A 25,172-nucleotide genomic window follows, 5' to 3' on the forward strand; every position below is an offset into this window, starting at 1 on the left:
GATTTTTGAAATTTTAAATTTTAAATAATTAAAAAATAGCTTTGTTCAGCGTTTGGAACCACGATGAGAAGGGAGATGATCGGACGGTTGTGGTTTGGTTTGGTGTCATTGTTTTAAATGAACTTTAAAATCCGTTCGTTTCACTCTCGAAAACAACTTTTTTTATTGGAAAATTATTTTTTTTTGATGTTTTGATAAATTTATTTAAAATATTTCTTCTTATTTGGTAAATTTATTAAAAATATTTTATAAAAGTTATTTTTAATGAAATAAACATACATTTGATATTTTATTATATTTTTAATGCTTAATTGAGTTTATTTCATAAATTTTATATATTTTTTAATTAGTCATATTTTAGTTTCAATTAATCCTATTTTACTTAATTAAGCTTAATTGTTAATTCCGTATATTAGATAAAATAATTTTATAAATATAAATTTACGTTTAATTAAGTTGAAAGTTGTAAATGTTTATTTTGAATATTATTTGGATTAGTAAGGGTGGGTTTGAATAGACGATGTATTTAACAGAGGTTAGTGTAAAAACAGCGATAGCGATGATAGTAGATATTGTAGCGATATTATAACATAAGAGAAAAAGTAAACTAAATGCACTGCAACGCAGCCCACCGCTCATCTAAACTCACCTTATGTTGAAAATGTTTTAATTTGATAGAAATTGAAGTAAATAGCAAATTGTAAAATTTGTAACTTTTCGAATACTAAGGGTCTATTTGTTTGAATGAAAATAGTTTCCGGAAAATAATTTCTAGAAAATGACTTACCTTTTTAGAAAAGTTAATATTTTATTGTGTTTAGATAATCAGTATAAAATATTTTGTGTTGTTTGGCAAATTTCTTGAAAATATTTTATAAAAGTTGTTTTAAATTAAAAAATATATACATTCGAGAATTTATTATTTTTTATTATTTAATTGAGCTTATTTTATGTCTATTAAATTTATATTTTACATTATTTTTACATATATTGCAATGACTTATTTATAAATATTCATTTTTCATACAACAATACTGTAACGTCCCCTAACCCTATACCGTCGCCGGAACAAGGTTACGAGACATTACCAGTCAGTACAGTCCAATTCCGATCATTAATTAAAATAAATATTCACACTCATTATAGTTTTAAGACGTCGTCCCTTTAATGGGCTCTCGTGGTCCAATATGAACAGTAAATTTAATTTGAAACTAATTTAGAATCACTACGAATTTTTAATAAATTTCAAAATTCATACTATATATCGTTGCCAACCATAATTTACTTATTTCATCAATACTTTTACAACCTAAATGACTCTCATTAAATATCCTAAGTATATGCCATTATCAATACTCAACATACTTTACCTCATTGAATTCGGGATCGGCCTAGGATGCTAATTCAACAGTCTAGCCTTAACTTAACCTACGCACAGAAACAAACCGTACGCTGAGTATACACTCAGTGGTATTTCTATAATCTGAACAATTAAGCAATTATAAAACTTATTAATTTATATATATCGAACTATTCAAACTCAATAAGTATTCAAACATTCACTTTCCAACCAATGTTTTTGTCTACTTTAAATTTCAAATCATTTATTAATTTCAATAGCAATTAATCAATCAGTAATGTTCATTAGCAATCAGAACAATTATTTATTCAGTAACAGTCAGTTATTCGGTAACAATCAATTATTCAATAATAACCAGTTATTCAGTATCGATCAATTGATCGGTTATCCAGTAACAGTCAATTATTTAGTAAAATCAGATATTCAGTAGCAATTAAGTTATTCAGTAATAGTCATTTATTCAGTGACAATCAGTTATTCAGTAATGATCATTTATTCAGTAATATTCAGTTATTCAGTAACAGTCAATTATTCGGTAACAGACAATTATTCAGTAATAATCAGTTATTTTATACCTTTAATTACCCCTATTAACATGACTCGGACTCAGACGGATACACGGATCTAACCAACACACTAGTACGGCACATAGTGCCTCATCGGCCGAAGCTGGAACAGTAACAGTAACAGTAGCAATACGATACACAGAGTATCTCATCGAACAAATCCAGAACAGCAACAGTAACAGTATTCGACACACAAAGTGTTGAATCGATAACGGTAACAGTAACAGTATTCGACACACAAAGTGCCGAATCGGTAACAGTAACAGTAATCGGCACATAAGTGTCTGATCAGTAAGCCGACAAAAACCCGTACTCTTTCATATCCTATGGCATGCCAACTATATCCGACTAGCCCGACTAGTTAATAGAGTATTTAACTCACTTTTCAGTATAATTTCTAACTTAGTTCTGTTTCAATTATAATTTACTTTCTCAATTCAATAATTATTTCATTAATATACCATTCCAATAATTACATATATTCACACGTTTTCACAATCTCATACATTTTCATTCAATTCAATATATATATATATATCTCAATTATTCACATTAATTCATAATTTAATACAATTCAATTCACTTTTCATTTTCATATAATTAAATTCCACAATAAACACATGTTCATAATTATTTCACCACATTTTTAAATCAAATCATTTCAATAAAAACACAATATCAATAATTCATACTTTAATTATTTACCATAACATTCAATTAAAATACAACAATTATTAATTAAATTCACCCTTCAGTTTCAATCAATGTTCATTTTATTTCAAATAATTTAATCAATGCACCTACCATACATAATAAATAATAAATTCAATAATTAAATATTAAGTTCGGATTATAGAAATACAAACCGTAATTTTTGAGCTAACTCCCGTTGACTTTGTCTTGTCATTTCTTAGCCGAGATTTTCAATACCACATTGACAAATTAACTTTGAACTTTGAAAACCTAAATTTTTCTTTTTCTTTTTCTTTCTTTCTTTCTCCCCTGTTTCTTCTCTGTTTCGTTTCAATTTCATTCTGTTTCTTATGTTTCTTTACTTATTTATATAATATAATATATAATATAATATACTAATAATATAGTCTTATTAAATAATACATTCATGAAAAAATTTAAGATTTTTATCCACATTTGCCGCCTCATTTATGGGACTTGGTATATTTACCTATTTGGTCCTTTTAACTTTTCTTTAATTTATAATTAAACATTCACATTTAATTCAATTTAATCCTTTTCCGCTAATTACTCTTAATTAAGCTAAATTTACTTAATCAAAGTCTAATTAACCACTCAATTGACTTTGTAAATATTTTTAATAAATATTTACGAATCCATTTTTTAGAAACAGAGACCCGAAAATTCACTTTCCCGATAACCATAAAATTTGGGTCATTACAAATACTTAAAATCTTGGAATGACATTATCGTATCTGTAACATTTCTGGTAACTAAACTCTACAACTCAAAACATCTCCACTTTTAAACATCCTGTCCTAGTAAATTATTAATTACCAATGGAGTAACATATTCCTAGTAACATGACAAGCTGATAATAATTGAGCTAATTCATAAAAGTCTATATTATCCATTATTTTCCTTCATACACTCTACGTTTTTCCTGCTGGGCAAAGGCACCATGAAAAGTTACATGTTTATTTTAATTTTCATAGGCAAACCCATACCAAAACACAAAGAGTAGAACATAAACAAACACTACTGGGGTGACAAAGGGTTTGATATCAAGTCTGCAGTCGACATTAGTCTCAAGTTTGATCTCTGAATTAATCTCTTACCCCCTTCCCCTTATAAATAAAAAGTGGTATTTATGCAAAAAGACCTTCAACAATTAACTTTGTCACTTGAGTGACTTGTTTAAAAGGACGAGATAGATATGGTCAGAATTACATATTGAGAACAAGAGGAGATTCCTTAGTGGCCTTAGGTGTTGGAACCTATCAAAAGAAATAAAGAGAGAATAGAAGAAAAATGTTTGAATACTGGAATCAAATCATGGCAAGGATTAGCAATCTTGATCAAATATTGATAATCAATGAACAAATATAAGTAGTAGATAGACAGTAGTTTTGGTAGTTAGGTGCAATCCTTTAGAATTACATCTTTTCCCTCATTACCAATCTATGCTCATGAGCTGAAATTAATTATCTTTGTGTAAAATATGAGGCTCCATTAGATGTCCAAAATTCAGAGCAAGGCAAATGTTTTTGAAAATTAAATAAAAATATATATAACATAATAAGAAATATTGTGGAACTAAAATATGAACATATAAGTTTTATATAAGCAAATCCAACTTTCCGACACAAATGCTCCAGGTATCCGAGTGAATGCTTAGAAATATCATGACTGCAAGGCGTGCAAGTGCATGAAGTAAAGTAAGATAGCAAATGCTAATAAAAATACAACCTTCACTCTATTTGTCTACTCGTAGATTTAAAGGACAATAGTTATCAATGTCACTGCATTTTTTAAGTGCATTCCCAAGGAGCTCACAATCAAATAAGCCTGATATGGCCGGCCATTAACTTTTTCATCTAAAAGGAGTAGCAGAATTGGCATTGACAAGAAATAGACAACAAATATGAAAGCAAACATTTATTTTGGGATAAAAGAGTTGCAGCTAAAAGCCTAAAAGATATCATATAATTAGTTTCTAAATATGAAAATCAGCAAAATACACTCTAAATTGTAGATTTTAATGACTAAACCATAAAAAGATATAAAAGTAGAATATAATGAATTATTTTCTTTGACGGTGAAGAGAGCTTTCCCATTTTTGTTTCTTTGATAATAAAGACAGTGAACAAAGCTTTATTGCTTTGAAAAATATCTTACAAAAAAAAATGGTAAATTATTTTCTCGGGAAAAGTCTTGATTTTACCCTTTTTTTTTAAGAATGATTTTCTTTGGTAAATCATTTTTCACCAAACAAACACGATAAAAAATGAAAATATTTTACGAAAAACATTTTACATGCAAACAAATGAACTAGAGCTGATCATGGGCTGGGCAGCTCGGCCTGGCCCGGCCCGAAAAATAGGAGGGTTTGGGTAAAAATATAAGCTCGAAAAATGGGCTTGGGCAAAAAAATGAGGCCCGTTTAGAAAATGGGCCAGGCCTCGGGTAAGAGTTGTTTGGCCTGGGCCCGGCCCTGCCCGAATTATATATTAATATATTTTTTATTTTATTTTTAATCATTTTAAATTTTTAATATAACTATTTTTTATTATATTGTCAATTTGTGTATTGTTTTAAGAATTATTTTAGTATTATTTTTATTTGTTTTAATATTCGTTTTTATGTTTTAAAATATATTTGATTTATTATATTTTTAAAATTTTTATTTAATGAAATAAGCAAAAAAAAAATATGGGCCGGGTCGGGCCAGGCTCGGACTTAGCAATTTTATTTCGGGCTGGGTTGGACAAATTTTTACGCCCATATTTCGGGCGGGACCCGACCCTGGCTTAGTAGACGAGCCTAAAATTTTATATGGGCCCGACCCTGTCCGGCCCATGATCACCTCTAAAATGAACCCTACGAAACTTTTTAAAAAACTATAACCACTAGAATTAATTAAATTGATGATTTTTTATTTCAGATTTTGTTTTTTTTATATTAGTTTATTGTAATTTGTTATATTTTTAATATATATTATTGGTAAAAATCATAGTTCTCAATTCATTTGACTAGTCCTAAACTCCTAATATATAATAAGGGAGAGTTTAGTTATGGTATTATAGCAGAATGACTTCATAATTAAATAAATTGTAATTAATAGATAAATAGTTAAAACTTAAGTACAATTTATTTGAGCCCTAATTATATATGTTCAATCGGTTCATCCACTAGCTCTAGATAACCTAAAACAAATTGCATTTAGAACTAATAATTGAGACATGAATGAAAATAATAAGTAATATAAATGGATCTTATGAATCATATCTATAGAGAATGTGTTTTGTCACTAAATACAAAAGATGACTTAACAATTAATTTAATTTTTTCAAATTGTTATTTAATTGACCGTAATTAAATAATTGAAGTTCGAAATAAGAATTAAATTAATTACAGTCATCATCGACTTGTTGAATAAGGCAAATAAATTAATTTTCTCATGGATTCTAAAACAGTAAAGTTGTTGTGGCTTGAATGAAATTAGAATTGGGTTGAAAAATAATTTAATTAATATTTTGGTATGTATAAAAAATAATTTAATTGAATAAAATATAAGGTTTGAATAAAAGTCCGGATAACACATATAACTGTACATAATACAATAAATGCCCATTAGGCCCAATTAAATCGAAGGGGCGACAAACCCTAATATTCCGTAGGGAGTGTCATTGCTAGAGGTGATCATGGGCCGGGTTCAATTAAAAATTTAGGCACATTCATTGAGCCCGGGCCTGGCCTGGCCCAAAAAATGGGCTTAAAATTTTGCCCAAGCCCGACCCAAATAAAAATACTAAAACCCGGGCTCGGCCCAACCCACCCGTATTTATTTTTATATTATTTTATATAATTTTTAAATATATATAATACATAAAAAATACAAAATAAATCAAAATAAATATTTTCCAACAAATTGAAAATAAATTTTTAAAAATATGTAGACTTAAATAACACTAAGATAGATGCAACTTAACAAGCAAATACCTCTAAAATAATAATAAAATTAACAAATGCCTTTAAAATAATAACAATATTAATAATAAAATAAGTTTTATATAATATCCAAATAATAACAACAAAATATGAACAACTAATAGTAATATGTGTTGTAGGCCAATTTTGGGCCTGTGTATATCAAGATTACATGGGCCCATTTATAACCTAATCCCTAAACCCCAAAACCCAATACAAATTAAACTCAACTAACCCCTCAGCTCACCACCCCAAGTTACCCGGGCCCGAATACAAATAACCCAAAACCTATACATAAAACCCAAGCCCGTTTACAACACTTTAACCCAAACTCTAAGCCCAGTATTAACCTAAGCCCAAACTAACCCCAAGCAGCCCAAATGAAAAACAAATAAAAAAACCCTAGCCCTCTAGCTTTTTGGCGCCGCAACATCCCATCCACCACCGACCTCTGTCACCAAAGCCTGCAGCACCATTCACCTGCCCTCTGAGCCCCCATGCCGTTTGTCACCTCCACCATTCAATTACTCCTGCAAATAGAATACAATAGAAGTAAAAAAACAAAGGTAAAAGGGTTATAAAAATCCGAATCAAAGATTGTAAAAAGGTCAGCAGTTCAAAAAGCAGAAAATACAAAAACATTCGGCAATCTTAATCAAATTTCAACAACCGATATACAAAAGCAAATAACACCAAAAGGCTTCGATATTTATACCAAAGTCGCATCAAGATATATAAAAAAAAAGGGAATCAAGGTCTACTTATTTTGCTTTTCATTTTTTCTAATCTGTGAGTATATATAATATTTATTCCATACATAAACCATACATATATATATTAAATAAAAATATAAAAAAGGGAGAAAAATTACCTTTTTTCGAAACTCTGGCCACGGTGGCCGGCGACGACAGCGCACGGCGGTCCGGTGACCGGCCATTGGCCGGAAATCGCTCAGCTCTCCCTCTCTCCCTATTTTTTTCCTTCTGATTTGGGCTTCAAATGAATTTTTTTCTAAATTTTAGGGTATTTATACAGATTGAAAACGACACGTTTTGGCCTTAAAACCCAGGGCACAAAACGATGTCGTTTTTCCCTGGGTCGGGTCGACCCGACCCTACCCACTCAGGATCCGCTCGTTTTTGCTCTTAGGGGCTATTTGCGCAATCGATCCTTCCGCTTTTTCATGCATATACAATCAAATATTTTTTGCTTTTAATTCGGCCCTGGACTTTGTTGCGCTTTTCCATTTAGTCCTTGGCCAAGCTCAACGTTTTAATAGTTGGGAATATTGCGCTTTTGGTCCTTCTAGGTCATGCGCGCGTTGCAATCTAGTCCCCTGCAATGCTGTGCGTTTTGGGAGGGAGGGTTTATTGCCAGATTTAGTCCCTCCCCTTTGTTTGCGTGTTGGATTTAGTCATTTTCCTTTTATTCCATTTTAAATCGGCCCCGAAACTTCATTATTGTTTCGAATTTAGTCCTTTTTTACATATTTAATTTTTTATATTATTTTACTATTTTTTATATCGTTATTATTATATTTTATTTAGTTATTTTTTTATATATCCCGTTTTTTTACTATTATATGCATAAATATTTATTATTATTATATTCATTATTAAATATTATTAGTACTAGTATTGATTTTCATTTAGTATTTATACATGTACATGTACATATTTATGTAGTGTATTAATAGTTTTTTTATACATTATTGTCATTTCTAATATATGTATATATACATATCGTATATGTTTATATATATCAAGTATTTTTTTTTCTAATACTATTAGTTATGTATTTTTTTATATATACTACGCCATGTATGTATTTTATATCATCCTAGGTATACATTCTTAAATATTATGTTTTTATAATACTATTTTTTTAATACCATATGTATTTAGAGGTGATCATGGGCCGGGCCGGGTTCGGGCCGGGCCCATACAAATTTTTAGGCCCGTCTACTATGCCCGGGCCGAAATATGGGCCTAAAATTTTGCCCAAGCCCGGCCCGAAATAAGATTACTAAGCCCAAGCCAGGCCCGGCCCGGCCCATATTAAGTTTTTTTTATTTCATTAAATAAAAAAATTTAAAAATATAATAAATCAAATATATTTAAAAACATAAAAACAAATATTAAAACAAATAAAAATAATACTAAAACAATTCTTAAAACAATACACAAATTAATAATATAATAAAAAATAGTTATATTAAAAATTTAAAATAATTAAAAATAAAATAAAAAAATATATTAATATATAATTCGAGCCAGGCCGGGCTGGGCCCGGGCCAAAAAACTCTTACCCGAGGCCCGGCCCGTTTTCTAAACGGGCCTCGTTTTTTTGCCCAAGCCCATTTTTTGGGCCTATATTTTTACCCAAACCCTCCCATTTTTCGGGCGGGCCTTCGGGCCGGGCCGGGCCGCCCAACCCATGATCAGCTCTATATGTATTGTATATATATTCTTAATATTATATATTGTATATATTTTCTTAATAACTATATTATATGTATATATATTGTATGTACGTACTCTTTAATATTATTATGTATTTTTTTAATATATATGTATATGTGTGTATATTTATGTACTATTAATAGTTGTTTTTTTAACATTGTTATTATTTCTGATAGGCGTATACTATGTAAATATTTTAGTACTATAATATATACATGATTTTATTATATATATATATTACGTATATGTATCTTTTTAATATTACATCTTTATGTGTATCATGTGTATATTTCAAATGCTATATTACATTTTTTACATATTATCTTATGAATATATATTATTTTTATAACTACATTATACAAGTATTTTTAATGTTATATTATATATATATATTTTAATACTATGTATATTATTTTTTATTCTTATTGTTACTTATATATTTTTAATACATATATATTTATATAACATTATCATTGTATTATTATTATTATTATTATCATTATTATAATTATTCTTGCTTTCAATTCATATTGTATATACTTTTAATCTAGTATTATATGTTTTATATATATGTTCATTACCATTTTATGTTTACATTATTACTATTATTATCATGTTTAATATCATATGCATTATTAATGTTTTACACCATTATTACCGCATATACATTGCTAATGTTTTACATATTATTTGCTTCGTATATTCTTAACTTTTTATTATTATTTATCTGTTCCGAATTTAGCCTATTTGTTCACATCTTATTTCAACATCAATATAGTTTCCTTTTACTTTCTTTATCTAGAAATATTTTCATTCTTGTTTTTAACTAAGTTCAATAAATAAGGCAACGCGCCGATTTAATATTAAGCCGTTGATTTCATCGCTATGTTGGGTGAATATCATCGGCTCATGTTAAAAACGGAACGTCATTCTCAAAAGAAATTGAAACTTTTAAAAAATTTATCGTGTTTTGATCGGATCATGATTAAATGTCAAATTGAACTCGTATTTTTGAAAATTAAGACGACACATGTTTAACAAGATACCAATTTGGGCGTTGCGAGGGTGCTAATACCTTCCTCACATGTAACCGACTCCCGAGCCCTATTTTTTCTCTGGCTCTTAACGTAGACCTAAACTTGGCCTTCATTTTTTGTTCAAGAATAAATTTTCTTTTAAAAAAAGATGATTTATTAGGTGTCCGATCACACCTAGAAAAAGATCGGCGGCGACTCCCTTTTTTAATAAAATCGAAAGTCGGTTTTCAAATTTCCAATAAATACCTCAATTAGCGATCGAAACCAAAATTTTTACGTCGCTACAATATGGTAGCAAAATAGGGAGAAAACAACAAGAAAATCACATTAAAAAAAGCAATTTTTTTGTCATTTAGTGAATTCGGGCCGGGCCGGGCCCGGGCCAAAAATACATTACCCGAGGCCAGGCCCATTTTTTAAACAGGCCTCATTTTTTTGTCCAAGCCTATTTTTCGGGCCTATATTTTTGCCCAAACCCTTTCACATTTCAGGCGGGCCTTTAGGCCGGGCCGGGTAGTCCGACCCATTAACAGGTCTAGTCATTGCCTATTGTGTTCCAATTCTAGTGGAGCACCATTTTTTCTATTAAAATATTATCATTTATTTATTTACACTTTATTCAATCAAAACTTTTGTAAAAAATCTCTATAAATAAGAACCATGTTCAAACATATTTACACCTATTATTGAGCATTGTTATTCTATCTGAAAATAGTAATAGTTTATTTTTTAAATAAAATTTATTTTATGGGGAAATCTCATAGTTTCCATTTACTTAAATTTTTTCATGTTGTACACTTGGTTCATTTTGTTTGACCCACTTTCAAAGCAATTTGGGGTTCAATGATAGGAAAGAATATCAATCAATTAAAATTTGAGAAATGACCTACAACACCTCATACAAACCACAAGTTCTATTTTGTTCAATAGAATATTGTTATGAATATCATAAAACTTGATTTTAAGAAAACAATTTAAGCTTCCATTATGCTTAAAAACTTTATTTTCTAAACCAAAATTTCTAACACAACGTACTTAGGGATAACCATCGGTTCACTTGACTTGCCTCCCCTCCCCCCATTCCCTCTCTCCCTTCTTTTCTTCCATCCCTGTCTCCCTCCCTAATTGTTTTCTTCCCTTCCGACATTACTCCTATTTTCTCCTATTTCCATCTTCTTCAACCTCTTAAGCTCTTAATCAACATTGCTTTTATCACTGTGGCCTCTCTTGCATAAACAATTTTCTTGGCCTAAATTTTTTTTTCTTCCAAAGGTTAGAATACATCCCCAACTACCATAAATGTCCACAAACTTGTTCATTGGTATAAAAACTCACTAAGAACACTCCAAGACTCAGGAGATGAACACCCAAGTATAGAAATCAAGAGAAAAGTCTTCAATTCTTGATTTTCTTCTTTTTCTCTTGTACATATCTTTTAGGTACTTATTGTTAGATATTTCTATAATTTTCAATTCCATTATTCAAGGGAGATAACACTTGTAAGCACACACTTTTGAGAAGTCCTTACTATTTACATATTTCCTCTTTGTTGTAAAGAGTTACTTAAGGTTTTTGAGGTTTCAAAACCTTAAGTGATTGGCAAAAGGTTTCTAGTTGAGCCACAAAAGTTAGAGGGTTGCATTTAAGCAATAAAATCTAGGAGAAGGTTTTATCTTATCTTTTGTAAAACGATAGAAATTGTAAATGTTATACATTTTCTTTGAAAGATAACAATTCTTACAGTGAGTTGGAAAAATCCATAATTAAGGTATACTACGGTAGTAAAGGTAACGAATGAGTGATAAAAAGGTAACAATTCGATCACGTTAATGATTATTACGTAAATTTTAAAAATTAGTGGTCAAAACGTGATTTTATATAAAAGTTAAGAACAATTGATGTGATTTACCCTTTTAATATTTAGTCAATACCATGAGAAAGCAACCTCACAATAGAGACCACAGCTAACTCCACGAAAAATATTCTCAAAAAGAAAAATTCACAAAATATAAGATTTCATGATTTGTGGCCAAGAAACAACAAAAATGTTGAAATATTTCAACAGTGTTCATTAAAATGTCATTGTCACGCATAATATAAATTAAATAAAATATTGGATGAAATGTTAAAATTATTAAAGCTATAAAATTCATTATGTATTAAGTTTAAATATTACTATTAATTTTTTTATTAATTTAGAAAATATAAAAAATAAAAATTTATTGTGATAATATAATTTACTTTATGAAATAAATAAATTTTAAATAATTTATTAATTGAATTGGTCTCGATTAACTTGTAAGTCTAAATTGATTAAAGACTAAAAAATACATATAAATTAGTAAAGTAATATTATTTTAACATATTATTAAAAAGATAATATTACGAGAAATTAATTTTTTTTGAACAATTTATGATTATATATATTTTTTGACATAATATTTATAATTATTTATAGTTTTTACCTAATTTAAAAATAAAATAATAATATATTTCAACGTACTCGAAGTCATGTCTTCCTTCATAAACAACAATACTTATACCAATAAATATAAGACTCGATCAGCTATAAGAAATCAATTTAAACCCATTTCTACTTATATTTAAAGGGTTTTTTTACATTCTAAAAGACTAATATTTTAAAAACATTATAAAATAAGCTAAATTCATATTAGTAAAAAAAATGAAAAAAAATTTAAAAGATGAAGATTAATATACTATTTTATTTAAAATAGTGTTAACATCATGCAAAAATATAAAAATCGATAGCTTATTTACATTTTCCAATATATTTAAAAAAAATAATTGATTGGCTAATAGGTAGCAAAATTCATAAAAAGTAAACTAAAATAAAATGCCCACCACAATCATCAAAGTTGCGCATGACCCATGATGCCGAAAACGCATCAGTATCGAGTGGTGGACGTTAAAGGTTCCGTACCAATCCTGTGGGCCCCACTATACACGGACCTAAAAATCCGAAAACCCGATCCGTCTTTCAGTTTTACTTAATTACCCCTAATCTCTTCCAGGAATATTCGAATCTATTGGATATAACAGTACTTTCAGTTTAATACAATTTTTTAATTTTTTATATATCAATCCAGAAGCGACCAAAGCGAGGGCCAAAAATCTGCTCAAGCTTTGTTGAGACTTTGAACTGAGCTTCGCTGAATTTTCGTGATCGTCGAGAAAGAAAATGATGGGAAGGAAATTCTTCGTCGGCGGAAATTGGAAATGCGTGAGTATTTCTCTTCGGATTTTTGCATTATTTTTTATTTTTATTTTTTTGCGGAAGTATTTCAAGAATTTGATTGAGATTAGAATCGGGTGATCTATTTTCTGTTTGATTTTACAATTATCATTTAATCGTGTTAGGGAAAAGTTTCTATTCTTGATAGATCTTTAATAATATAACGATGTATGATTTTTCTTGTTCGGTCATATAAACAAGTGAACTTGATGTCTAATTTGAAGCGATTATTTTTTTGTAGAATGGAACCACTGAGGAAGTGAATAAGATTGTGAGTACTTTGAATGCTGGAGAGGTGCCTTCTCCGGATGTTGTTGGTAAGCCAATTGATTTACTACTAAAAAAAAAAAAATTCAGGTTGAGTTGAGTTTGGAAAATTGGATTTCGAAAGAGGGATTTAGATTTGAAAAGTAGTATAAATTGTGTAAAAAAGCACATTAAAATGTTTCATTCATGATTATTTTCCAAAGTCATGGATTTGTTGGATGACTATTCACTGGTGAATTTGAAGTACCTGTAAGTATTTGTGAGTGTGAAAATCATGTTTAATGCATTTCAAAAGGTAATCATATTGAATTTTAATTAATTATATATTATGCTTGCATTCCATTCTCACAATTTATAAAGAAATAAAAAAATTTAAAATCCATGCTCTCAAACATAGCGTTTGAACTTGATTTGTACTGCAGTTTTGAAGCATTTATCATTGATGGAAACACTAAAATTCATAAAAAAGTGTTGTCTATTTGCTTTTTTTCATTTTCTTATAAAAGAAATTTATAGAGTATGCACCGTGGATCTACTCAAATTTCATTATTGTTTTCCTGTTTTCTTTGGGTTCAATTTAATCATACAGTTACCTAGCAGTTTTCTGACTGATTTCCTTGATAAGCATTGGATTTGGTAATTGGATCAGTGATGTTTTGCCTCTTCTATTGTTAGACTTCTTGTTTTCTTTGCTACAATTAGTTTCTCTTTTATTGTTATCAAAACTCAAAAGGGATGATATAATGGATGGCTAATTTGGGGTAACATGCTATCCTTATACAGAGGTTGTGGTTAGCCCTCCATTTTTGTTCCTTCCTTTGGTAAAAACTTCACTGAGACCTGAGTTCCAAGTCGCTGCACAAAATTGTTGGGTCAAGAAAGGAGGTGCTTTCACTGGTGAAGTTAGGTATGCCCTCATTTTACTTTATACTATTACTTTTGTTTTAGCCTTTCCATACCGTTTATTTTGTTCTTCAATCGACTTTCCCTTTCGATTCTTTGGGTTAAGATGCTATTCTGCTTTTGCTTAACCTGACATTTAGTGTCATTTTTCTGTTTCATAGGAACAAATAAAATATTGATAGGCAAAGAAAGGATGATGTATATATATATTTGAGGCTTTGAGCAAATGCTTCACATCAGTGAAATTTGATACAGTCATTAGTTTGGTTTGCTTTACGGATGAGAGATCATTTAAGTTATGAATTCTGTTTTAATTTTCAGTGCGGAGATGCTTGTCAATTTGAGCATTCCTTGGGTTATTATTGGTCATTCTGAGAGGAGACTTATTTTGATGGAGTCAAATGAGGTAACTTGTGTTTGATCGGACTATAAATACTAACATCTGTTATATTTCCAATACTATGACTGATACTCATTTTTTCTTATCAGTTAAACTTTCAGCATTTTGTTAACTTCACAATTTTGGTTCATTTGTTTTAGTTCGTTGCGGATAAGGTTGCTTATGCACTTTCTCAAGGCTTGAAGGTGATAGCTTGTATTGGGGAAACACTTGAGCAACGTGAAGCAGGATCTACTGTGGCGGTTGTTGCTGAACAAACTAAAGCAATTGCAGGTATGTATTTAATGCCTTCTTTACCTTTATAAAACCCCTGGTGCTATTCTTTTGGTGATACTCTAAACTTATACGTGGCAAGATAGCAGATGTTGTGTCAATGACTTGGTGTCACCAATATTTGTTAATTATTTAGATGCTCATGCTATATTTGTTCTATCACATGCATTGTTGCAGCGATTTCTTTCCGTATGTTCTATTCTCACTTCTCTTGAGAGAAGTCTATTTTGAACATCTAAACCTTATGAAATATTTCATGCCTTTCTGCATTGTACTCTTGTTGCTGCATATTTATTTAGTGTCAGATATTTTTATTTTCAAAATAATGTTTGTTTATGACTGTATTCCATTGATATTCATGTGAAAATGAGTGATTACTCACCTTGGTATCAGTATATTTCAGTACACACCCTGGTCTTTTTAAAAAAAATGCTATTTTTGCATCACTAAATTGAGACTGCTACAAAATCTAAGCATAGGTTGGGTTTCCTGTGTAATTTCCAATGGCAGCAAAAATATCAGACTGGACTAATGTCGTTTTGGCATATGAGCCTGTGTGGGCTATTGGAACCGGGAAGGTTGCTACTCCAGCTCAAGCTCAGGAAGTAAGGATGTTTTAATTTTATAACCTCAACATTATTATGCATGCAATATAGAAAAACCTTAGGTCATAATTTGCGTTCAATTTCTAGGAATAATGTGGATTGTCTTGTACATAATTTTCCTTTGTGAAGTTTTTACTTACAAAGTTTTTATGTCTGTAATAGGTACATTTTGAGTTGAGGAAATGGCTTCAGGCTAATGTTAGTCCCGAAGTTGCTGAATCAACCCGGATTATTTATGGAGGTATTTCACATCATCCTTTTACTCTTGCCTCTCTTTTTGAGACTTCATATTCTTAAGATATTCAACTTAATAGTTCATAAACAAAAATATGCTTCTGTAAAATATTAAGAAAGGCTTGCCCTTATTTACAGGTTAAATAAGAAAGCTAGATTCTCAAGTACCCATGTTGCTTCAATATATTTTCTAAGTACCTGTGTCCACGACAATGTGTTTGACTTGTATTCGGATATGACTCTCTATTGGCCTTCTGAATATGTAAAAACTTTAAAAGGACTGAATATACCCATATTGGACATATGCTAGTATCTAACATTCACACCCCAGTCCTAGTAACATAGCCTTTAACAATAGTGAATACAAGGTTTAACCCAGTTGTGGCTCATTCAACCACCTTAACTAGGTGGCATCCTATTGGTTTAGGATTCGAATCTCAACATCTGTAGTCTCCTTTCGTATTCCTAAACTGTGACCTTTTTAATACAAAAATCCCTTAATCTATAGCAAAATACAGGTAGCATTTTCTTCCCGGTTTCTTGCTCTTGTTATGAACTGGATGCCCTATTATTTTCAGGGTCCGTCACTGCTGCAAACTGCAAGGAACTAGCAGCTCAGCCTGATGTTGATGGTTTCTTGGTTGGTGGAGCTTCACTTAAGGTAAAAAAATATTGATACTTCTCGTCCTCTCCTTCTCTTCTATTTATTTCGGTATGATATTTATCATGTTACGTTGTAACATCGGCAGCCGGAGTTCATTGATATCATAAAATCAGCTGAGGTGAAGAAGAATGCCTAAGGTTTTCGGTTGGAAGCTTTGAGAGTACTTGCAGTAGCTGTTGCTTGGGAATGGAAGGTTTAGGATCTGTTCCATAATAAGAGTTTTATAAAGAAAATTAAATACTAATTTTCAAGGAATAATTCACGCTTTTATTCACACCAGTACCTTAAACTGGATTTTCTGTACTATTAACAATTTTAGTGTTTCCCGAGAAATGCATTTTTCATTTCAATAAGTTTTATTTCCATAATTTTCTTTTATCTCAGTCCAGCATGCATTTGTACACACCCACACCCACACCCACACCCACACCCACATAATCTATTTGTAGGTTAGAAAATTAACATTGCAATTAAGCATTTGTAGTGTAGCATAGGATATAATCGGGTTGACTTCAGCTTAAATTCAACTCAAAACTTGGCTAGAGTTTAATAAACCAAGTATCAATTTTTTAATCGAAATTGAGTAATTTATAAATAATAAAAAAATAAATTTATCTTAATATATATATTTGAATAATTTTATTATAAGTTTTTATCATATTGGTTCTGTTTGATACAATGTTTAAAATTATCATAACCTTTTTTTTAACCTACAAATAATATGATAATATATTTTAATACACTTGAATTTACGTCATTTTGCATTAATAATAATATTTTTTCTCAAGTTTTTGTATAAATTTTAATCTCAAATATACATCTTTTTTATTTTATTATTATATTTTTAAATTAAAAAAATTCTACTGAGAATATTTATCAAAACTTAAAGTTTATATCTCAAAACCTTTTATTACAAAGCCAAAAGAATTATTATTTCTCTCTTTCATATATAATATATTATTATATATCAATAATGTATTTATAATTTAAAACCATAAGCTTACAAAAATAATAAGACATTTACATTTATTTGTAAAGTAAGTGTGAGATAAAAAAGTGTTATCTAATTGATGTGAGATTAAAAATTAATTGTATAAACAATTGTCATGTCGATAAAATAAGTATGTCATGAGTCAAAAAATTAGGTTTTCATATGACCTAGGAGTCTAAGACCTTATAATATAATATACTAATTCTCTTTCTGGTGTGATGCACAGAATTTTGGTGTACATTGTTTAATTTTTAAAAAAAAATTATGTATATAATTTTTTTGCTAATATTATAATAAAAATAAAATGTATTTTTTTATGATAATATTTATTTATAAAATCAGACTTCAGAACATAACAATATTAAACTTGTTTTTTATATAATTATTTTGAACAAAATAAAATTTATAATTACTTAAATAATTTATTTGATGTTTGACTGAAAGATGTTTCTTCAATTTCAAAAGGCTGAAAACTACGAGGACTTAAATTGTGATTTAGGAATATTGAGCACTTTAAATAATTTAAGAAAACATGCTAATTTATTACCTTAAGTCCATTTTATTCTAATTAATGAACGATTTTTTTTTTCTTGTTTATTTATTTCTAAAATTATTATTTTAAATTGACAACAAAGTTAAAGGCAAATTTATTGTTTTAAATAAATGATTATAATGCTTGTGTTTAAAAAACTTATTTATAACCATTAATTTAAGAAAATAATCGTGTAATGATCACGATATATATTTAAGTAAATATATAATTATATAAATTTATATAAATTTAAAATTGATTATTTTTTTATTTTAAATTTAAATTTACATTTGAAATAATATTATTTAAAAAATTTCAATTATTTAATAGTTTTACAGAATTAAATGTTAACCCTTTAATATGACATTATTTTTTCTTATTAATTTTATAAAACTTGTACAATGCAAAGTGTGTAATTTAAATATTTAAATTTATAAATTGTCGATATTATTCAAATAATGTATTATAATTTTAAAATAACAAATTTTGTGATAAATAATGCAATTGTCATATGTTATCATAATAGACGTCAATAGATTAGGTCTTCATGTCACGTAAAACCTAAAACTTTGTAATAATATATATATGATGAGACTTATTTTTTCTAAACTATAAAGTATTTATGAAATGATAAAAATGCTATAAAATTGTAAAAAGTTCATAATTTTCAAAATTCTAAAAAATTCGGAAATTCTAAAAGGAATCTAAAAAATTAAAATCACAAGCCCAAAACAAATAATACCATCCAATAAATTCAGCTTCAACTTTGCAAATAAATAAATAGATTTAATAAAAATATTTGGTATACTTAAATTTTCTTTTACTTAATTTGGTACTTAAACTTAATACTTTTTTTTAATTTAACACTTAAAATTTTTTGGGCCCAATTTAGTACTCAAACTTGGCATTTTTTCTTCTAATTTTTTACCTAAGCTTTTTTTAGGTTCAAATTGGTACCTAAATTTATTAAATGTTATATAAATTACGTAAAATACTAACAGTGTTTTTTTTTGTCATGCTATAAAAATATTATTAGTATTGGAGAAAATTCATGTTAAAAAAATAGGTATGGAGCTATTCTTAACGAATTAATATTAAATAAGAAAAAATTTAAAAACCTAAATTAAAAGAAATTTATTATTTTTAATTAATAAAATAATAAAATAAATAAAACTAAAAGTAATTGAACATATAAAGTACAAAAAATATTATATCATCTGTCACATGTAGAGTAATTTATAAAACATTTGAACAGTACCAAATTAAACAAAAAAAACTTAAGTACCAATTTAAGAAAAAAGATTCAAAGTCACGTACCAAATTGAACCCCAAGAAATTATGTATTTAGGTACCAGCTTAATAAAAATGTAATTTAAGTATCAAATTAAAAAAAAGTGTTAAGTTTGGAAAAAAAAAAGGTTTAGGGTCTAAATGTTAATGTAAGCTGAATAAATAAAAGAAATAAAAAAACCGGCCCAGCTCAAAATTCAGCCCCATATATAAGCTTAGAAAAAAACACACTCGAAAACAATTCATTTACGCATACAGCAAGAACAAATAGAAGCAGGGACACGGAACAAAGGGAATCGTGTTCGTGCATTGAAGAACAAGAGTTGGTGACTGGTGAGTCCAGTTCCATTATTTATTATTTTTTTTAATTTCATTTTTTAACATTTAGTTATTCGATTCTTTTATGTTTATTTGCAAATCCCTAATTCATTTTTTGTTCTAGGGTTTGGTTTTAACGTAAACCTAAGGAGTTTGATTTTATTTTGGTTTTAGGGTTTTCGAGAAATGGAAGATTCAGAAAAGAGAAGGCATCGTGAGAGAAGAGATAGGGATAGGGATAGGGATAGGGATAGGGATCGAGAACGGCGTCGTTCCGAGAGGGAGAAGAGCAGCGATTCCGATAGAGAAAAGGAGAGGGAAAAAGAAAAGCATCGAGATAGGGGAAGGGAAAGGAAAGATAGGGAACGAGAGAAGGAAAAGGAGAGGGAAAGAGCTAGGGAGAAGGAAAGGGAAAGGGAAAAGCGTGAAAGGGAAAGGGAAAGAGAAAGGGAGAAGAGGGAAAGAGAAAGAGAAAGGGAAAGGGAAAAAGAGAGGGAGAGGGAAAAGAAGGCGAGGGAAAAGGAGAAGAGGAGGGAATATAATAGTGATGATAGCAAGGAGGAGAAGGAACGACATAGGAAGCGGCGAAGGAGGGAACGGGATGACGAAGATGACGGTAACGATGATTATAAGGAGAGGGAGAGTAAATCGAATAGGGGAGAGAGTCCTGTTAGGAAAAAGAGTGGTGAAGATGAGTTGGAGAAGAAAGGGAAGAAAAGTAGGGAAGAAGAAATGGAAGATGAGCAGCGTAAATTGGATGAGGAGATGGAGAAAAGGAGGAGGAGGGTTCAAGAATGGCAGGAGTTGAGGAGGAAGAAGGAAGAAATGGAGAGGGAGAAACGTGGGGAAGGGAATGCGGTTGAAGAGGAGGAGGCTAAGGTTGGTAAAGCTTGGACTCTTGAAGGGGAATCGGATGATGATGAAGCGGCTTCTCCAATGAATGCGGAGACGAGTATGGATGTTGATGATAATGAGAATGCTAAGCCTGATGGTAAGGAAACTGGAGATGCAATGCTTGAAGGTGGGAATTCTGAGGATGGAAAAGATAAAATGGTTGTTGACCAAAATGGGGATAATGGGGTTGCTGAGAATGATGATGAAATTGACCCATTAGACGCTTTTATGAATTCAATGGTGTTACCTGAAGTTGAGAAGCTAAGTAATGCAGTTGTTGATCCTCCTCCTAGTGATAACAATGGAAACCTGAAGACTGATAAAAAAGATGGCTTGACTAATGGTGGACAGCAGCAGCCGAAGAAAGGTTCGAACAAGGCACTTGGGAGAATCATTCCCGGCGAAGATTCGGATTCGGATTACGGGGATGTTGAGAATGATGAAGAGAATTTAGAAGATGAAGACGATGATGAGTTCATGAAAAGGGTAAAGAAGACAAAAGCTGAGAAACTATCGATTGTAGACCATTCAAAGATCGATTATAAACCATTCAGGAAAAATTTCTATATTGAAGTTAAGGAGATATCTAGAATGACACCTGAGGAAGTGTCTGCTTATAGGAAGGAATTGGAATTGAAGTTACATGGAAAGGATGTGCCGAAACCAATCAAAACCTGGCATCAAACTGGACTCACAAGTAAAATATTAGAGACAATAAGGAAGCTAAATTATGAGAAGCCAATGCCAATTCAAGCTCAGGCACTGCCTGTAATCATGAGTGGTCGAGACTGCATTGGTATAGCAAAAACTGGCTCTGGTAAAACCCTTGCTTTTGTGTTACCTATGTTAAGGCATATTAAAGATCAGCCACCTGTAGTAGCTGGAGATGGGCCTATTGGACTCATTATGGCACCCACAAGGGAGCTTGTACAGCAGATTCATAGTGACATAAAGAAGTTCACCAAGGTAATGGGAATCAGATGTGTTCCTGTCTATGGAGGTTCTGGTGTTGCCCAGCAGATTAGTGAATTAAAAAGGGGAACAGAGATTGTTGTATGTACTCCAGGTCGGATGATTGATATACTTTGTACCAGTGGGGGAAAAATTAGTAATCTTCGTAGAGTGACATACTTGGTTCTGGATGAAGCTGACAGAATGTTTGATATGGGTTTTGAACCTCAAATCACTCGAATTGTTCAAAATATTCGACCTGATCGCCAAACTGTACTATTTTCTGCTACTTTCCCTCGCCAGGTTGAGATTTTGGCACGGAAAGTGTTGAATAAACCTGTTGAAATACAGGTTGGTGGGAGAAGTGTTGTGAACAAGGACATAACCCAGTTGGTTGAGATGAGGCCAGAAAGTGAAAGGTTCCTAAGATTGTTAGAACTTCTAGGTGAATGGTATGAGAAGGGGAAAATTCTGATTTTTGTCCACACTCAAGAAAAGTGTGATGCTTTGTTCAGGGATTTGCTCAAACATGGTTACCCTTGTCTGTCACTTCATGGGGCCAAGGATCAGACTGATCGGGAGTCCACCATTTCTGATTTTAAGAGCAATGTTTGCAATTTGTTGATTGCAACAAGTGTTGCAGCTAGGGGTTTAGATGTAAAGGAGCTTGAATTAGTGATTAATTTTGATGTCCCAAATCATTATGAAGATTATGTTCACCGTGTTGGTAGGACTGGTAGAGCCGGGCGGAAAGGCTGTGCTATCACATTTATCTCTGAGGATGATGCAAGATATGCACCGGATCTCGTAAAAGCTTTAGAACTCTCTGAGCAAGTTGTTCCTGATGACCTGAAAGCTCTCGCAGATGGCTTTATGGCAAAAGTCAATCAGGGACTTGAGCAGGCTCATGGAACAGGTTATGGTGGAAGTGGTTTTAAATTCAATGAAGAGGAGGATGAAAAGAGAAAAGCAGCAAAGAAAGCACAAGCAAAAGAATATGGGTTTGAGGAAGACAAGTCAGACTCTGAAGATGAAGATGAAGGGGTGCGGAAGGCAGGTGGTGACATCTCACAGCAGACAGCACTTGCTCAGATAGCTGCCATGGCTGCTGCCTCCAAAGCTAGTACTGCTTTGATGCAGAATCCTCTATCATCTGGCCAACTGCTTCCCAATGCTGTATTGCCTATTTCTCTTCCTGGTGTACTTGGTGTCTCAATGCCTGGGACTGCAGCAGTTGTTCCTGGTAGTGGGCTGTCTGGTCTTCCAAATGAAGAGGCTGCTCGAAAAGCTGCACTGCAAGCTGCTCTCAATTTACAGCATAACCTAGCAAAGATTCAAGCTGATGTTATGCCTGAACATTATGAAGCTGAGTTGGAGATTAATGAATTCCCACAAAATGCTCGATGGAAGGTTACCCACAAGGAAACTTTGGGCCCAATATCGGAATGGACTGGAGCTGCTATTACTACAAGGGGCCAGTATTTCCCACCTGGTCGGATCCCAGGACCAGGAGAACGCAAGCTTTACTTGTTCATTGAAGGACCTACTGAGTTATCTGTTAAGAGAGCTAAGGCAGAACTGAAACGTGTGCTGGAAGACATCTCACACCAGTCCTTGCAACTTCCTGGTGGGACTCAACCCGGCAGATACCAAGTTTTGTAGATGTAAGAACTCATACCCAACTTATTATAGGGATAAACTTTCTACATTAGCTTTTCCGTATATCTGCATTGTTTGTTGTTCATATTCAAATTTTTTACCCTTTAATTATGCTTTAACTAGTTACTTGTTGCAAAAGTTCGCTGTTGCTTAATTTTCTAACAATAGTGGAACTGTAGTTCTTCTGATAAGAAAGTCAAATAGGAGTTAAGTATGGAACCTAATATATTTATTAAAGGCAAGTCTGGATTGATCTTGGATTTATCTTTGGTACAAGGAATAAACTAGTAAAATACACGCTCTTCTCTTGCATAGATTGTTGGATTTGTGGTTGGACTTGTCACTCAGACCCAAAAGTCAATCTTCATGATGGCGTTCCTCTTCGTGTGATTCAAGACTCGCATCCTCTTCGGGGTATGAAACTAAACGATATTTGTTAAGTAAAAATGGCCATAAAACTAGTACTATTATTCTAACGGGGAAAAACTAATGATGGAATTTTAGGTGGTTTGCTAATTAATTGACATATATTTGACTGAGGCAACATAATTTGGTAGAATTAATTCGTTGGGAAATAAGTAATTTAACTAAATGAATCTATAAGGATGTGAAATAAGGACTTTTGTCATGCATCGGGTAAGTTTTATTATCTTATATATCAAGGACTGATTCCTTTGTTTTATTTCCAGATGCTTGGTGTAATCCCCTGTCAATCAAGTGACAGCTTATGACCCCCATAAGTTATATTTCTCTTTGATTTTCTTTCTAACTGTCAAATCGTGATGTTTGAGACTCATGAGCTCTTCTTGAATGATCCCTATTAATTCTTGTGACTTGCTTTTGATTTCTCTACATATATATATGCAGTTATTTGGTTAACTTCATAAATCTCTGGTAGAATCATAAATAAATATGCTGTTTCATATTGTTGTCGTTTCTGATGTTTCAGAAGTTTTCTTATTCTCTCTTCCTAGAGTCTTATGCTTTTATGTTTCAATTTCTTGTCGCAGAGATTATATCCATTACTAGCTCTCATCTTCATTATGGGAGGAACTTTCGCAAAAGTACTAGCTGATAAAGGCTGATTTTCTTACATGCATGGTTAACCTTTCATTTAATAATGGTGATTAACAAGGCTTCTTTTTCTTCCTTTTTTATTTTTTTTTCTCTTGTTTTTCAGGTCTGAGGACTGGAGATGTAAGCCTATTATTTTCAGATTTTTGAAGCACGTTGTTTCGGGTTTTGTGCATTCTGATGCATTGCCTCGGTCAACCTGACCTCGGATTCACTAGTCCTTTAGTCAATTTTATATGGATGGTGGTTTGAATCCTGCTTCTGAGTGCTTGCTCGAGAAAGTGGTGTTAACTGAAAGTCAAATCATGGAACAAGATGCTTTAGTTCCAGAACCATATGATATGATATGATGAAGTTTCTTTTCTTTTATGGTCAAAAAGTATTCGATGATGTTCCTATACTATTAAATTACTCTTTTGATGAGGAAGATGATGTATTTTTTTTCTTTTTTCATGTCTTAGGTGTTACTGATAACATTTTGCTCCGTAATGCGAACTTCCATGCTATATCTCAAGAGGATCAATCTGAGATTGCATTTTGGTTTATGTGGATGTTCTTGGATCTCGGAAAGTTGACTCTTTAACCATATTTTGTTCTTTAACTGAGTTTTTTCCTTTCTTGAAGGTAGTATATATGTTTGATCTGAAGTTGTGAACAGCATATAGCAAAAGCCTGCAGGGTTGCTTGGTTGGAGTTCTATTTGTGTGTTTCTGGTACGATTTTGCCGGTATGATGGTCAGCTTTTTCGAACAAACG

The 25,172-nt window shown here is 31.1% G+C and overlaps 2 protein-coding genes and 1 long non-coding RNA gene across 19 annotated transcripts; 2 read left to right on the forward strand and 1 right to left on the reverse strand.

The window, feature by feature from the left end:
* Positions 1-6,720: 6,720 nt before the first annotated feature.
* LOC121207783 (uncharacterized) lies at positions 6,721-7,596 on the reverse strand. Its single transcript, XR_005902899.1, has 2 exons — positions 7,481-7,596; positions 6,721-7,139 (listed from the first exon to the last, which is right to left on the reverse strand). It is a non-coding gene; the product is annotated as an uncharacterized lncRNA (long non-coding RNA).
* A 5,552-nt stretch (positions 7,597-13,148) lies between these two features.
* On the forward strand, positions 13,149-17,060 carry LOC121207784 (triosephosphate isomerase, cytosolic). Its single transcript, XM_041078164.1, has 9 exons — positions 13,149-13,349; positions 13,603-13,678; positions 14,412-14,535; positions 14,853-14,937; positions 15,072-15,204; positions 15,715-15,809; positions 15,972-16,050; positions 16,622-16,704; positions 16,793-17,060. Exons 1-9 carry the CDS (start codon positions 13,308-13,310, stop codon positions 16,841-16,843), a joined length of 768 nt encoding a protein of 255 aa, XP_040934098.1. The 5' UTR covers positions 13,149-13,307; the 3' UTR covers positions 16,844-17,060.
* Positions 17,061-19,705: 2,645 nt separating this feature from the next.
* Positions 19,706-24,961, forward strand: LOC107942493 (DEAD-box ATP-dependent RNA helicase 42). Of its 17 annotated transcripts, none has more exons than XR_005902911.1 (5): positions 19,706-19,853; positions 20,013-23,347; positions 23,620-23,756; positions 24,353-24,443; positions 24,523-24,961. XR_005902911.1 is itself a non-coding variant. In XM_041078165.1 (3 exons), exon 2 carries the CDS (start codon positions 20,025-20,027, stop codon positions 23,343-23,345), a length of 3,321 nt encoding a protein of 1,106 aa, XP_040934099.1. In that variant the 5' UTR covers positions 19,706-19,853; positions 20,013-20,024; the 3' UTR covers positions 23,346-23,347; positions 23,658-24,961. The 17 variants fall into 17 exon arrangements, 4 of the variants coding, with proteins under 4 accessions (XP_040934099.1, XP_040934100.1, XP_040934102.1 ...); XR_005902910.1 differs by having other exon boundaries at positions 24,353-24,406; XR_005902904.1 differs by having other exon boundaries at positions 23,658-23,756.
* The last annotated feature ends 211 nt before the right edge of the window (positions 24,962-25,172 follow it).

Source organism: Gossypium hirsutum, chromosome A10, assembly GCF_007990345.1.
Source record: "Gossypium hirsutum isolate 1008001.06 chromosome A10, Gossypium_hirsutum_v2.1, whole genome shotgun sequence".
NCBI classification, from domain to species: domain Eukaryota; kingdom Viridiplantae; phylum Streptophyta; class Magnoliopsida; order Malvales; family Malvaceae; genus Gossypium; species Gossypium hirsutum.

Excerpts from the sequence above, each read along its gene's own strand:
- LOC121207784 (XM_041078164.1), top strand. The coding sequence starts at position 13,308 with ATGATGGGAAGGAAATTCTTCGTCGGCGGAAATTGGAAATGC. Across the intron at positions 14,536-14,852 it reads GCTTTCACTGGTGAAGTTAG|TGCGGAGATGCTTGTCAATT; the intron begins GTATGCCCTCAT and ends TTTAATTTTCAG. Across the intron at positions 15,810-15,971 it reads CTCCAGCTCAAGCTCAGGAA|GTACATTTTGAGTTGAGGAA; the intron begins GTAAGGATGTTT and ends TGTCTGTAATAG.
- LOC107942493 (XM_041078165.1), top strand. The coding sequence starts at position 20,025 with ATGGAAGATTCAGAAAAGAGAAGGCATCGTGAGAGAAGAGATAGGGAT.